Source organism: Halyomorpha halys, unplaced genomic scaffold (genome assembly GCF_000696795.3).
Source record: "Halyomorpha halys isolate HHAL.00 unplaced genomic scaffold, Hhal_1.1 Scaffold338.1, whole genome shotgun sequence".
In the NCBI taxonomy this organism is placed as follows: Eukaryota; Metazoa; Arthropoda; class Insecta; order Hemiptera; family Pentatomidae; genus Halyomorpha; species Halyomorpha halys.
In genome coordinates this window covers 326,827-342,841 of record NW_027110850.1, presented here as the reverse complement: position 1 = coordinate 342,841, position 16,015 = coordinate 326,827, and the positions used below count along the sequence as shown (strand labels likewise).

Sequence of the window (16,015 nt, the reverse complement as noted above, 5' to 3'; positions counted from 1 at the left end):
CCTGCCGAAGACAATTTACCATTTCCTTTTGATATAGGATTCTAAGGATTTGAAAGGCCTGTTAGAATGGTTTCAAGGGCCGTATGGGGACGTAGTTGTTTTTATTGAGTTTCTTTTGTAATGAAATGTGAACACAAGGAACCATATGTCTAAAGTGACTGTCGCTACAGTTGGGCAAGGGGCAATTGTTTAAATTTATAATGTTGGTCCCTTAACTCGCGCAGTACGATTTATTTTCGGGATCAGCAGAGATGCACATATAACCCAGTATTACACCGAGCTGAAGTGGCTTTGTCCATCCTTCAGATGTCATATTTCCTAGCTTCCTTTTTATTCCGAGCAATTAGTACTCAACACCCCTCCTGTATCCTAGAAAATCTACAATTCAAATTCTCTGTCGAATCCCGTACTACCAGGTCCTGTTTATCTGATATCCACCCTCCACCGAACTGCTGCGTTTGATAAATCATTTTTTATCCGAGCAGCATGTCTCTGGAACTCCATTCCCTCTAACATACGTCATGTACCAACCCTTACCACGTTTAAATCCTTTATATTTCACTACCTTTTGCCTCACCAATTTGACCCATTATAACAGTACAGATATTTTGTAATCAACTTTTTGTTTTATTTCATTTAGTCAGTAAGTTTTTTAATTATTCTATTTTTTTTCTCTCTGTATATAAGTTATAATTAAGTGTGGCCACACCGTTTTATGGCCAATAAATGTTATTATAAAATTAAAATTTCCTATAACTGTTCTAGTCCCAGAATAATGAACTATTTTTCATTTAATTTCATTTCTCTTTGGGCAATTATTGGTGAACGACTGTTCTCGATGGTGAAACGATAATGTAAATTGTATGCACGGATTTTCCAGAATAAAGGATTATAATGAACAACTTTAATATTGTTGTTTCTTTTTCTGGTGTGATTAATTTTGAAATTAATAATTATCAATCAGAGTGATTAATAATTACTAAATTAATACAATTGTAAATACCAATAAATAATAAAACGGTTTGTTTTTAATAGTATTTTCAATTCTATTATGTTTTGTTCTTTGTTGTTATTTTAAAATGTTTGCAGTAAATTAGAAGTTTGTGGTAGAGCAATTAACTGTTCTGAAAAATAACACTAAAAATATTGTTTCTTTTTTTTAAAGAAAATTAAGAGGTAAATTTTTTTTTTTTGTGCATTTTATCTGGCTAATTTATGTTTATTTTCGGGAAGGACAAAATTTGGCGAAGTGAATCCATAGTGGACAAATACAAATCTTGGCACAAAGCAGTGCCTTTTGTATATAATAACAAAAGTATTTCCTCGTATGCATTAAATATAAAAAAACATTTTCAGGTATTTTCATTTCGCGCATCCACTATGCGGTATACCCACAAAGTAGGTTGAATAGAATTTTCAAAAAAATTGTTCATACACGCAACATTGCTTAAAATTTACTATAGGGGTATTCATGATATTGTGTTAAATGTAAAATGTTTTAGTAAGTTAAATGTTATAACTATAGCATTGTGAGAAGCTCTATTCAAAGTCGTGTCAAATGTTAAATGCATGAGAGCTACTAGCGGATTTTCTGAGCAACTTGTTTTATAATCTTTCCTTCCAAAACTTCTTGTTATTGTTTACTTCTAAGCGTTGATTATAGTAATTTATTACAAATTGCTTAAAGTAAGTGAAAATTGAACATCTGGCAACTCATTTTATTGCTTCAAAACGTCAAAATAATGCTTAGACAGACTACGAACAAATAACCTAACAAGACAACAAACAAAATGGTGTGGAGCTCAGCTGGTCTGTTGCGTGATGTCATTCTTCATTTAGCAGACCTAGTAACAGACTCTCAACCATGTTATATGTTATATCGTTTTAACATGCTGAAAGAAGGAAATATTTATCCATTTAACACGCTTTAACATGTTAAACTAAAAATCATGAATACATGTAATGCTTCTACTAATATAAGAGCCCCGTAAAACGAGAGGTTCACATTAATAGGTGCACCAGTAAATAAATAAAAATAAACTATCTGGCGTGTTTACTCACTTTCATTACTGGTAACCGTGAAATTGTAATAATAAAAAAAAGTTTGATAATAGAGGTCAATAAAGACATAAACGGGCGATTCATGATCTCTGAAATAAGCCTCTAGAATGGTTGGGGATTTATAGCCATTGCATAAAGTGTGCCTTCAACCTAAGGCCAGGCGTTAGTGCACTTTTAACTGGCTTATTAGATATTGTTAGTGGACTGTATTGATATTAATTGCAATGAAAATAAGGCATAGAATAACAGAAAGAGAATTTAGATACAATCTATAGGTTAATTGAACAAGAGATAATATTAAATATTAAATACTAAATCTATCTACGGAGTATGTGGCCAAAACAAAACATTATGACTGAGTTTATTCTTTTTTTAATATTGATATATTTTTTTAATTATCATTTTTATATTTATTACTTTTATTTTAATCTTTTTTTTTTTTTGTATTCATGTATATTGAATACTATTTTAAATTTTAATTGAACGTAATTATGATGCAGAGTTTTTGTGTATATATGTTTGTACTATATTGCTATTTAAAATGTCTCTTATATTATTATACTGTTGATTATAATTCTATTCTACGTTTAATGAAGAAGAAGCCATATTCGGGTAAGAAAGAAAATTGTTAAATAGGAATTAATAGAATATATAAATAAAGAAAATAATAAAAAGCTAGGAAAAAATTGAAAATGTGTCCAGAAAATAGAAAAAGAACACAAATAAAAAACAAAATTTGATGTACACCTAGAATATAATTCAAATTTTTATACTAATGTTAAGTATGCTGTGTGCGGGGCAACCCAATCCAGTTGGGCGTACAACATTTTTAACATATTGTTTTTTTCCCTCTTTTATTTTTTTTTTGTTTAATTTCTAATCATGGTTAATCCTCTATGGCCTAGTGCCAATATAACTTTGATAGACCTTAAAAAGAGTATTTAAAGAATGACTCAGTTTTCAATAGAGGGAATAATTAAACAATACAATTCATTTCATAATTCTATTTATTTGATCAATAACAGCATCATACATAATTCCACTAAGGTATTTTCAATTTTTTATGCAAATCTTCCCTTCTGGCTTGTTCGCTGAAAAAAAAAAAAAAGAACCATTTACATTATTATCAACAGTGAACAATATTCAGATCAATTATAGAACATAAAGCGATGAAGTACTTACAAGAGATTGCCTTCTGGATCCAGTTATAGTAATGAGGAACGTTAGTGTTGACAGAAGGTGCTGCGCTCTTTCCGCAGTCTTCAACGCCATAAGAGACCAAAGCGACCTGAGTGTACCTGTTCGTCTCTGGGTCCAAGTAGACCAAAGGACCGCCGGAGTCACCCTATCGGTAAAATTAACAATAAATATAAATCCTTAATACTGATATATTTTCAAATTAATCGAAACAGAACTCAGTCTATCGAACAACCAATTGATATTGCTAATATCGAATAATAGCTGCAATGGTGGTTATTCTATTTATACATCTGAGCACGTGAGCTTCTCTCGAAGAAGAATATAAAATATTGATTGTAGTAAAAATAAATAAAAGATACTTCTTTGTGATTGAGTAAAGAAACATGACACCTTAACTACGTTCATGTGAACAGATCGGGTTTGCTCCAACCTGACTGTCGGGAGTATGAAATGTTTTGCTACAGCTAAGTTTATAAGTTAATTTAATTTCTAATTCATGTATCATCATAATCATCATCATCATCATCACAGGTACTAAGGTAAGGTAAGGTTTTCACCACATAAAGACATCGCCTCTTTTTCTCTCTCTTGCGCAAGCGTTTGACAAACCCTTGTTAACAGACATTTCTGTACATCGGCTTCAACCTCTTTGCCTATCTAAGTCGTGGTCATGTTCTCTTTCTTATCAATTCTACATACCCAAGCAATAATTTCTTAATGGGCGAACCACCATCAATTCTTATATATACAATCTACATTGTGCCTCAGCCTATACTAGTTACCATTCTTTACTGAGTAAAATATTTTTTCAAGATTTGTCCCTGAAATATCATTAAACTATCAGGATACACACGAGATACAGGCCTTGTCTATGAGGTATTAGTTAATACTGGTCTAATAAATGTTTTATATAAAGAAAATTTGGATTTCACGATAGCAAATGGCTAACGGTTGGGGTTTAATTATTGTATACGGTATTTCACTTTCTCAATAAAATAATCTAAAACAAATAAGTTAATCTTATTTCCCAAATAAAAGTGGTGCATACATTTAATTGTATGACCTATGTAGTTTCGAGTTGGTTATTTTAAGTATATAATTGATTCAATTCTCATTACCATTGCTTAGCTTTCTTATCGAATAAATAAGCAATGCTCAACAATCGATGTTTAAATATCAATACAGTTTAAGATAAACTGATACAACAAACTTTATCGACTCCTACAGAGCTGGTTAAATTTGGATGAGAGGATGAAAAAATATTATATCCAATAACTTACATTGCAGGAGTCCTTGCTTTCCTCGTGGGCACAGAGCTGAGACCCCGAGCTTTGTATATTGCCCCAGTCGGGATCACTTTGAGATCAACTTCTCGTAAGGCATCGCCTTTAGCCGTTCCCTTTGTTAATCCCCAACCTGTAGGAGCGACAATCATATGTTAACTGTAAATCTACAAATTCTATTTGGACGTGAATAGGAAAACTTACCCATGACTTTGACGTATTTACCGTCCAGATTTGCTTTCTCCTTCCACAAGCATATCGGGCCGACTTCTTGGTTGAACCGTATCTGAGTGCTGGTCACCAGGATAGCAATGTCATTGAGGACCTTTTGGTGGTCATAGGCTTCGTGTTTGATGACCTTCGAGATAGTATAATGCACTGCATTCTTGTCGTTGTCTGGAAGCAAATAACAGCAATAAATGCAAACGTTAAGGAAATGAATAGCAATGAAAGAGGGTGGTTCTTCATTGGAGATTACCATGCGAGAGTAACTCAAGGAAGCAGCTCCCCAACTGTGGAATAGTACAAGGGAGAAGAGAAACTAAGGCGAGAGGCAATGTAAGTGCCATAGATTCTAGTATATTGTTTCTCTCTTGTTCAACAACCCTATAAATTATAAATAAATTCATTCTCTTTTACTTTCAAGTTCTTCCATTAAATCAGTCTACTCATTAACCCAACCAGCAGTCTGAAGTGGGAATCACGAGTTTTCATTCCGAGAGTCCACCAACAAAAAGGGTCGCCCAGAACGAAATGGAACCAACGCCCCTGCATATTCGAGGTTGCTAAGGTGACACGTCAACACACAGCGCTTCAACGGTCTCATAATGGGCCATGTATAGATAGGACGTAAGGTTTCTCTACAATCCAAAAAAAGCTAAATGATGGATCAATACGTTTAACTTAACAAGTACTAACTATATTTATATAAATATTATATATCTCAGTAATTAATTTAACAAGTATCTGATAAAATATTGGAACGATTGTTGAATTCAGATATTATCTAGTACCATTTTTTTGAATTTTTATTACTTACAATCTTCTTACGTTTAATTTACATTTCCTTTCATTTCACATCCTTTTTGTAATAACAATGTTTACCTCTCTGAAACATAGAAAACATTGATAGTTCATTATATGTAGGGTGGCACACACCACTCTACTATAGATCTAAAGTGAAGCCAAAATGGGAGATGTGAGAAAGTTGGCCACGCCCCTGGAGCTCACATTTATGTTAATCTAAACCTAAAGTGAATTACTTGACCTGTTAGCTGACCCCCTACAGTGTAGTCCTTCCTCCAAGCTGGATACCGTCGTTTGCTCCATTATTTCTTTCTCTAGCTTTCCGATTTTACAGCAATTGGCAAAAGTTCGATCCGGTATAATGCTCAGTCGAATGAGTTTTTTTTTTCGGCCAAGACTCCCATTGCAGTCCTATACAGCCTAACCATGGTTGAGGGTCGAAGTTTTTCATTTTGTGGGACCACCACTCAATGACAAAAGTCAACGCTCCAGGCTGGCTTCGAACCGGCACCGCCAATAGACATCAAATTGTTAAGACTGTGTCTTAACCACTGAGCTACGGGCGCCCCAGTCGAGTGAGTTATGTACGAGTCAGGAATGATTCGTTACCTTACTATGGTGTCACTTACAGAGCTGATGACGGCCGACGGAAACGGTCATGTTTTTGTCGATGCAATGTGCCGCTGTGAGGATGTGCCATGGAGATATGATGGATCCACCGCAACCGCTGCTGATCGATACCATCCAAGGATACTCGTTCTTCCGGGTCTCCTTTCCACCGACGATCCTGCCCTGTAATAGAAAAGAACCGTAAGGACTACTAATCGATATAAATCGCAAACTGGGATCAATGCGTTTACTCACTGCGTTCCTCCACCCGCAGTTGCAGCTGAGGCCTCGAGATCTCTTTTCTTGAGTGTCCTCGTAGTTGTAACCCCAAGAGAGGGTCACTATCGCCGCTAATACAAGAAATAACTTCATCGCTGTAACATGGGGAAGGAATTAGGGAAAAGGTCTAATGTGATAAATATAAATATGTGTTTATTTTTTATTTTCACGTGCCTATATATCAAATCTACTGTACGGGAACCAAAAAATTTTGAAGCCTCGCGAAATGATCGTGTGTATGTGAACAGTGTAGCTCAGAAACGAAGTCGCCCAACGCTGAAATTACATATCCAGGACGAGCGTAGACCTGAGATTTTACAGCATAATTTTCCTAAAAATCGATTAAACGGAAGTGTCACTTCATATAATCGATTTTAATATAAAAACGGTCCCTACGATTTTAATTAAATTGTTATATCAATGTAAAAATAAATAATGTTTAATATGAGCTAGGTGTTACACTCATTGAATTACCTTGACAGAGCTTAAAAGTCAAATTTAAAAAAAAAATCTTTCTTTACAGTATTTTTAATTTTGTTTATTTCAAATTATTATCCCTTCAGATCTCAGTAATAAATATTACAGTATAGTATTTTTTTTTTAGCAACAGAAAAATACAAATTTTTAAGGGTATTCATGATGTTATTTTAAATATAAAATGTTTTACCATGTTAAATGTTACAAGTATAGGATTGTGAGTAGCCCTATTTAAAGTCATGTACAATGTTAAATGCATAAGAGCTCCAAGCGGATTTTCTGAGCAACTTGTTTTATAACCTTTCATTCCAAAACTTCTTGTTATTGTTTACTTATAAGTTTTGATTATAGTATTTTATTACTGCATGCCTGAATTGAGTGAAAAGTGGAAATTGTGTGAAAGTTTGCCTACTGAGTGCCTTGTTGATCTTATGACTTGTGAGGAAGAGAATCGAAATGAGCTAATTGACAACTCTCATTATATTATTTTTATTAGTATTGTCATCTATTGCTTTGTTAGTTTTAAAGACATCCAAAACAATACTAACACAATGAAAACACAAACTACGAGGAAGTAATATTTATAATACTACATTGCTTGTTCCATAACAGACCAGCTGAGCTCTTCACTTCGACGTCATTCTCCATTTAACAGACCTAGTACTGTTACTAGTCTGTACTCTAGGGGTATTCATGATGTTGTGTTAAATGTTATATGTTTTACCATGTTAAATGTTATAACTATAGGATTGTGAGCAGCCCTATTTGAAGTCATGTTAAACGTTAAATGCATAAGAGCTCCAAGCGGATTTTTTGAGCAACTTTTTTTTATAACCTCTCCTTCCAAAACTTCATGTAATTATTTAATTTTAAGTTTTGATACAAGTAATTACAAAATGCCTAAATTGAGTGAATAGTAAAAGTTGTGTGAAAGTTTGGCCACTGAGTGCCTAAATCTTCTAAATTTCGAGGAAGAGAATCAAGATGAGCTAATTGACAACTATAATTACATTATTACTATTGTCATCCGTTGCTTTGTTAGTTTTAAAGACATCCAAAACAATACTAACACAATCAAAACACAGACAATGAGGAAGTAACCTAACATGACAACAAACAAAACGGCAACGAGCTCAGCTGGTCTGTTGCGTGACGTCATTCTCCATTTAACAGAGACTGTACCATGCTATATAATAAGGGTATTCATGATGTTGTGTTAAATGTTATATGTTTTACCATGTTAAATGTTATAACTATAGGATTGTGAGCAGCCCTATTTGAAGTCATGTTAAACGTTAAATGCATAAGAGCCCGTAGCGGATTTTCTCAGCAACTTGTTGTATAAGCCTTTATGTTTATAACCTTCCTTCCAGACCCTCATGTTATTGTTTACTTCAGTTTTGATTTAAGTAATTAATTAAAACATGCCTAGAGTGAGTGAAAAGTGGAATTTGTGTGAAAGTTTAGCTTATGAGTGTCTTATTGATCTTCAAACTTGTGAAGAAGAGAATGAAGATGAGCTAATTGACAACTGTATTGAAAGTCACAACAACTAATATGGCGGCGATCTCAACTGGTCTATTGTGTGACGTCATTCTCGATTTAACTGACCAAGTAACAGACTCTCAGCCATGTTAAATGTTATTTCGTTTTACCACGGCAAAAGAAGCCAATTTTTTTCGATTTAACACGAGTTTTTCCATTTAACACGCTTTAACATAGATCATGAATACCCCTGTTATATCGTTTTAACATGTTAAAAGAAGGAAATATTTCTCCATTAAACAAGAGCTTTTCTATTTAACACGCTTTAACATGTAAAACTAAAGATCACGAATACTCCTATAAAGGGGTATGATTCGAAATTTTCGCCTTCCAGGTTGGTAAGTGAAAATTGAATTATGCCTGCAAACACCCAAGATTATTTATTATATGTTATGTTGTGTGGTTTTGTTGAATATAAAGTGATCACTAAGAACCTCTTTAATTCAGACAATTTAAAATTTCAGTAACCTAAACAAGACAAAATTTTCTTCTGAATGAAGCAAAATTTAAATTTTCCATAACCTGGTTGGTTAAACTTCTTTTCATTAGCTAAATCACAAAATTAATTATAAACATATTTCTATGTCCAATTAATAAATGTATATATCTTCATGGATAACATATTTATATTAGGAATATTGTAAATATAAAGTTCTACTTGTTATCAAATCGTGATAAGAATAGAGAAGGTATAGTGAGATCTACTTACTGTACTGGAAGTGGAACTGCCAAGTCTGATGCTACACAAGTTCTCCCTCAGGCTTATATAGTAGCGATAATTATTCCGTTATTAATAGGCAATTAGTTCTTCTGTCTGGAATATTTGTCCAGTTGGTAACTGGCATACTTACTTAGTTCCAGGGCCGGGCAGAGTTTACAAAGGGAGGTCTCTGGGTCATTAAATCAAGACCTCTCAGTACAGTACAAAAGCCGGTTGGAAAAAAAGTGTTATTTCACCCCAATTTTTAATTATTTTAATGAAAACTATGTATAATTACTATTAAAAACTGAAGAGTCTGCCAAGTATAGGTACAGGAAATAAAAAATAGCGGCTGTTAAAAAAAAAATTATTTTTTCATTCGGAGCTCTTTAAAACTACCTGCAACAATAGAAAATCTAATAGAAAGTCATTTAAGGTAGAATGAATTTGCTAAAATAAATGAGCACTTATAGAGTTATTTACGGTCAATAGTTCCCGAGATATAGCTTCTTAATAAGCAACATCTCTTTGAAATGAAACATTCAAGTTATCTTCGTAGTAGTAATAATACATAAGAAGAGAAGATGGTTGGAGTTGCGGTCAGCAACTAACACAAATAAGTTGAGAAAACTTATTTAATAGTGCCAACGTTTCATCCATATTTTCTAGCCCTGATGATGGCTAGTAATTACGGATGAAACGTTGCACTATTAAAAAAATAAATTCACAAGATGGTGATTTACGGATTTATGGAAAACTATTTTTCAGGAAGTATTGGATGTACAAATGTCTACCAGCATTCAAAGTAAAGCTATTTTTACTTACTATAAACTATGACACTTATCTTCTTAACAATAGTTTTTATGATATTCGCATATAAATATGAATTTTGGGTTTGAAATCGTTCATAACTCCTTTTTATTTTGTTCAAATCTATGTAATTTTACCTATCTATGTTAGTTTCCATCTTTGTTTGGCTCCCATGTTTTTGGATTGGTGATTAATTGCATTTTTGGCAAATTCTAGATTTTTAAAAATATTATTGAAAATTTCAAAATATCTTTGCTTAGTAATATTTAATAAGGATTTCATTTTTTTTTTTTTTTTTTTTTTACAGATTAGTAATGCTACAACGTAGGGCGGGAGTAGAGGGTTTCACACCGTTTTTCTATTTCAGGCGCTTTTTAAATATTGCTCGAGTAAACCATCTTAAAGTCTCCTTGAAAACGGAAAGTTTCAGACTAATATTTCAAAAGTGATATAGGACCCTAATAACATTTTTTTTTTTTTAATAATTTATTTATTGATATTTACAACTGTATACACATATGTACAACAAGTAAATTTGCTGTAGGTGACATAGTGACATGATAAAAACATGTGGAGAATCTACTCACTGATAGAACTCCAATAACATTTCTAGAGGAGAAGATCTCGAGGCCATCTTCTTTTCAGACGCCTAGAAGGATTATTAGGTAATGAAGGAGAAGCCAGGTTAGAAACAATTGGATTTGGGTGGTATAACATTTAATAACAAATTTCAACTAACAATAATCGCACCTCAGTTACGCTCATTACAACAAAATGACAACTCAAAAACTCCTTAAAATGTAGGCCACTACAGCAGAAGGAAACAGTGCGAAATCAAAATATATATTGGTGTATTTATTCATGCTAAAAACAATAAATTATTTAAAAGGGGTTATGGAAAAAAAAATTCAATGTTTATTATTTTTTTTTGTCTTAATTTGTTGGTAATTTAATCACTAATCCAAAAACATGGAAGTCAAACAAAGATGGAAACAAACATAGCTGGGCAAAATAGATTTGGATAAAATAAATAGGAGTTATCAACGATTATATAAACAATGGACACAAGTACCAAAAGTCTTTCGAAATTGACCTAGTTCAAAAAATTCAAATATTTAATTTGATTTGAAAAGTTGTATTTAACGGTTTCGATGAAGCTAAAAACAAATATTATTTTCTCACATTTTTTTTGTTTATTTATTTTTTTATTTTTTTTTATTTATTTATTTTATTTAAATTTTTATATTCTCTATAATAGGCTCCTATACTAAGATACCCTCTTACTTAATTTTTGAAAAAATATATCTTAGGAACTATAAGACTGTATGTCTACTAGCAATCTAAATAAAAATAATTTTACTTAAAATAAAGTAGTGTGTGATACGTATCTTCGCAGGGAGTAGTTTGTATGGTATTCCTATATGAATACATTCTTTGCACAGTACATTTTTTCCATAAAAACTATTACTCCTACGAAGTTAAATGTGATAAACTACATTACAGTACATTAAAATAGCTTTAATTTGATATTGCTAATAGACATCTGTACGTAGAATAGTTTTTGAAATATAGATTTCTCAAAAGAAATAAATAAATACTAACTTCTGATTTTTCAGTACATTTTTTATGAAATGTTGCTTTTTAAAAATCTATTCCTCGGGAATTATCGAACTTAAATAGCTCTATTAAGGATCATATTTTAGTAAAGTTACTCTACTTCAAGTGATGCTCTCTTAGGCTTTCTAGTGTTGTTGGTAGTTTTAAATATATAGACCTCCGAATGAAAAATGAATTGTTTATTTCTTGAATACTTTCTGTTCTTTAATATTTTTATGAATTAGTTTGTACAATTCATACCTCAATATATTAAATTTCATCTTCTAGGAGTCTTCTTCTTGTTGCGCAGGAAAAAAAAAAACTCTACCTATACTTAATAGACTCATAGTTTTCATTAAAGTAATCAGAAATTGGTGTGAAATAACTCAATTTTTTTCTTCTCTGGGGCTCTTGTACTAAGAAGGTACGTCGGTGATTCTGCGATGAATTAGAGAACTTATAATAGATTTAGATTCACAGTTGGCAGCAGAACTTCATTCTTATCAGCCCTGACGAAGCCCTACAAAGTGAGGCGAAACGTTGGTTAACAATAACTAGTTTTTTATTACTATTTTGATATCTTTATTGACCGTCACCCGGACTATCTTCCTCTAATTCATCTTTTATATTTTCTTCCTTCCCTTTGTACAATTCTTACCTCTATGTATTATATGTCATCTTCTATGGTTATCAATTAACTACTATCGACTTAATTTATTGTTATATATATTTCCAAGTATATTTATTATTTTCATTTTTACCAGAGTTGTGGTTGTTATCTCTTTTTTTTCAGCCCTGATGAAGGCCTAAAATGAAGGTTTAAACGTTGGCACAAATTAGAATGCTGATTGGGTTAATGAGTATACTTTGATTTAATGAAGAAATTGAGCAAAAGTAAACTTACATTGAGCTGCGAGAGGGAAGGAGGCTTAAAAGTCTTCTATCTGTGGCGAAGGAAAAAAAAAACCCTCTTCAGTCTATAGTGTGGTCTTCAACATCAGGGTTTCTATAATAAAGTCTTTTGACCCAAAGGGGGGCAGCCATGATCGTTCAGGTGACATTTCAGCACATAATAGTGGAATAAAACCAACATTTTAAGAAAATTTCATATAATTATATCAGTTCTTTATAACTTATTACAATTAAACGTATTTAAAAAAATTAATTTTTATGAAATTAATAATTTGTTTTTATTTCTAGAGAGAGGGGAGGGGCAGTTGTTCCCCCGTGTTACTAGCGCGGTACGCTTATGTACTGGACCTTCCTCTGCTCACTCATTTAGATGATGTAGACCAGCCATCTATTTCTTTGCAGTCTTACGTAAACGAAATTACGAAAACTAGAATTCGAAATTTTGCTTTATGAAAATACTTTCTCTTAATATATATTCCATATATAGGTAAGTGAAAGTAATATGACACGTCATACAAAACGATAGTCGAGATCTTTTTTTTTTTTTTAATCCCCCTACCTTGTCATTACTGGCATACGGGGTGCGGGAGCAGTGGGATGGTGCGCTGGGGTCTGCGCATGCCACTGCTCCCAAAGATCAACAATTTTTTGTTTTTGTCTGGGTCAGCTTCCTCCTCTTAAGTGGCTCACCGATGTTGGGCGGTTAAGCCCTTCCCATCGTGTAATGAGTGGGGCCCACCACCTCCTTCCACCCGTAAATGAACTCCCTCGAGAAGGGATAATTCTCTTCTTCCATCAAACAGGGAAAGTCGGACTCGGCGAGGGCGAAAATCCCGGTCTTTCTCGACAGCCTGGCTGTGTCCTTCCATGGCAGAGCAATCTACTATTACGTATTCTGCTGTTTCAGGAACTCCCCACGTGGGGCACTTGGGGTCGATATTCTTTCCAAAGCTCTATAGCTTTCCCCGAAACCTCCCGTGTCTTGTTAGGATCTGTGAGACCCAATAATCTGGGAGGATCCATTTAGCCTTCAATCTAGAAAGGACGGTAGGGAAGAATTTTCTTAAAGTAGCGCCCTTCTGGCTTGCTACCCACTGTCCATTCCACTCCTGTATTGAGTCCTCCCGCAGCATTTTCTTCCTTAAGTTTGGAGTCTCACCGATCCTCTCTCGGAGCTCCTCCGGTAGCGCTTCTAGTCCTTGCCTCTTTACTTCATATTTAAGGACATCCTTCCTGAGGATGAGATCCAGAAGCATCGCTCCGACCAGCACCTGTACTGCCTCATGTGACACCGGTCTTTATGTCTTCGTGACCCTCAGCAGAGCCAATCTCTATACCAAATAGTCTGTGTGAGGTTTCGGCTCCACCTCAGACACCCAAGATCACTCCTTTATACATGGTCATGGTTGCAGGGTATCTGAGGCCCCAAAATGCACCCCTTATCCTGCTTAATCCATTGAGTGACAGGGTCGCCCTGTCCTTTAGATACACCAGGTGAGAAGTGCCATCGAATCTTCTTCTTATCCTCGCACCGAGATATGTCACCTGCTCACCCGGTCTAACCCTCTCTCCTTGGATATCCAGAAAGATAGGATGAGTCTTTAATCTGGGTCTGCTGTTCTTGGCCACGATGACTGCCAGTTTGTCGAGGTAGGCCGTGACAAGGAACCCTTTTCCTCTAGTTCCCACTGCAACTCAAACACTTTTTTTCACTCGACCTCGTAGTAGCTGTCCCTGATCCTGACACTCCTGTTATTCGAGATAACTACCTACGAGGGAGTATAGATTACTGGGGGTGGGGGTGTCGAGCTCTTGCAACCGCTGTAGCACATTGGGCCACAAAACGCTGTCGAAGACGGAAGAGATGTCAAACATTATCAATAAGATGATTACTTTTGACTTCTCTTTTGTTTTTGATTTTCCTTTCCTGAACTTGAACTGTTCTGTAGGAGAGTATTCGAACAAGCTGGCTCTCCGCACGTTAGCCAACTTGTCAGCTTGTTCATTGCCATGTATACCAACATGGCTTGGTATCCACTGCAGAGCTATAATCCTTTCTCTTTTCCTAATAATAGAGCCGTCTCTCTACACTTTTCTTCGATGGGTGACTCTGCAATACCAGGTATGAATAGGGCATACCCAAATGACACACGCTTACTTCATAACAGGAATGGCCCCTCCAAAATGTTCGAAATGTCAAGGTAATCTAACTGCCCAACCCATTTTTGACGAAAATAACTCTGAACCAGTAAGGGTACCACCAAATGTTCCAATGGCGTTGAGAAACGACGAATCCGTAATAGAAAGAGTAATTAAATTCATCCAAAAGACTAACTTAATAATCAACCTTTAATTATTACAATCAACTAATTACCTTACTTTATTTAAAAAAATAGAATAGTCCCTTATCTACTTTTCATCTTCCATTCACAACTATCGCTACGATCTACTATTAAACAAATTATAATTACTTCGTTCAATAATATTTTAAACCTCACGAAAGTGATTCCCTCTGGTACGGACCCGCACATCATGCCAAAGGTCTGGGCCAACCATACCTTTCAACTGGAACTAACAACCGACGCGAGTAGATGACTAATAGTTAACATTGCCATGGATACGAACCTTATTCATGAATGAACCATTGATAAATAAATATCGTAACCAAGGCAATGTTAGCTATTAATTTCAACTATAGCTAATTTTTGCTTATCTATGCATGCCATGAGATTCACTTTGAGCCCAAAAAGAGTTCTTTACATGTGAGCTCAGTTCGAACGTGAAAATGAGCGTTAATTAATTTCTGTTTTTTTATCATTATTTGAAACTGTAAGAAAAAGGCGAAAGTAAAATGTTTACTATTCCCTGAGCGTCCTTCGGCTTGTATGGAAGGTTTTTCAAAATGGCCGCTCTATATTTCCACTAATTTCTAAAGTATTACAAATAGCTAAAATAGTATAATATAATAAATTATAGTGGAAATATAAAAAATTAGCTATAGTTGAAACTAATAGCTAAAATTGCGATGCATAAGACCCTTATTCATGAATGAACCATTGATAAACGGGAGTCGATGACCAGGCAGTTAAACGCCCTTTCAAAAAACAAACAAGTGATACCAAGAGTTGATAATTTCTCTATTGCTGTTTGGGACTGTAGAGAAGATGGAACGACACTGTACCCGAGGAGTTGGAGAAAACCATCGACAGGAAGGACTCTCGAGCTTTGTGGTGATACTGAAATATTCCATTTTACGTAAAGGAGAGGCGATACCCCCAGGCACTTCGAAAACACATTAGGGAAGAAATAGAAAGTTTACGGAAGCAAGGGATAATTGTGGACAGCACTTCGCCCTATAACAGTCCATTGTGGGCATGACTAATAGTTAACATTGCCATGGATACGAACCTTATTCATGAATGAACCATTGATAAATAAATATCGTAACCAAGGCAATGTTAGCTATTAGTTTCAACTATAGCTAATTTTTGCTTATCTCTGCATGTCATAAGATTCA

The 16,015-nt window shown here is 34.4% G+C and overlaps 1 protein-coding gene across 1 annotated transcript; it reads right to left on the bottom strand.

The window, feature by feature from the left end:
• Positions 1-3,050: 3,050 nt before the first annotated feature.
• On the bottom strand, positions 3,051-9,207 carry LOC106681428 (venom serine protease 34). The gene is given in 8 exon segments (XM_014421748.3): positions 3,051-3,152; positions 3,244-3,406; positions 4,542-4,607; positions 4,610-4,677; positions 4,749-4,940; positions 6,200-6,362; positions 6,435-6,553; positions 9,190-9,207. Coding segments are annotated over 7 exon segments (807 nt in total). The 5' UTR covers positions 6,552-6,553; positions 9,190-9,207; the 3' UTR covers positions 3,051-3,114.
• Positions 9,208-16,015: the final 6,808 nt, after the last annotated feature.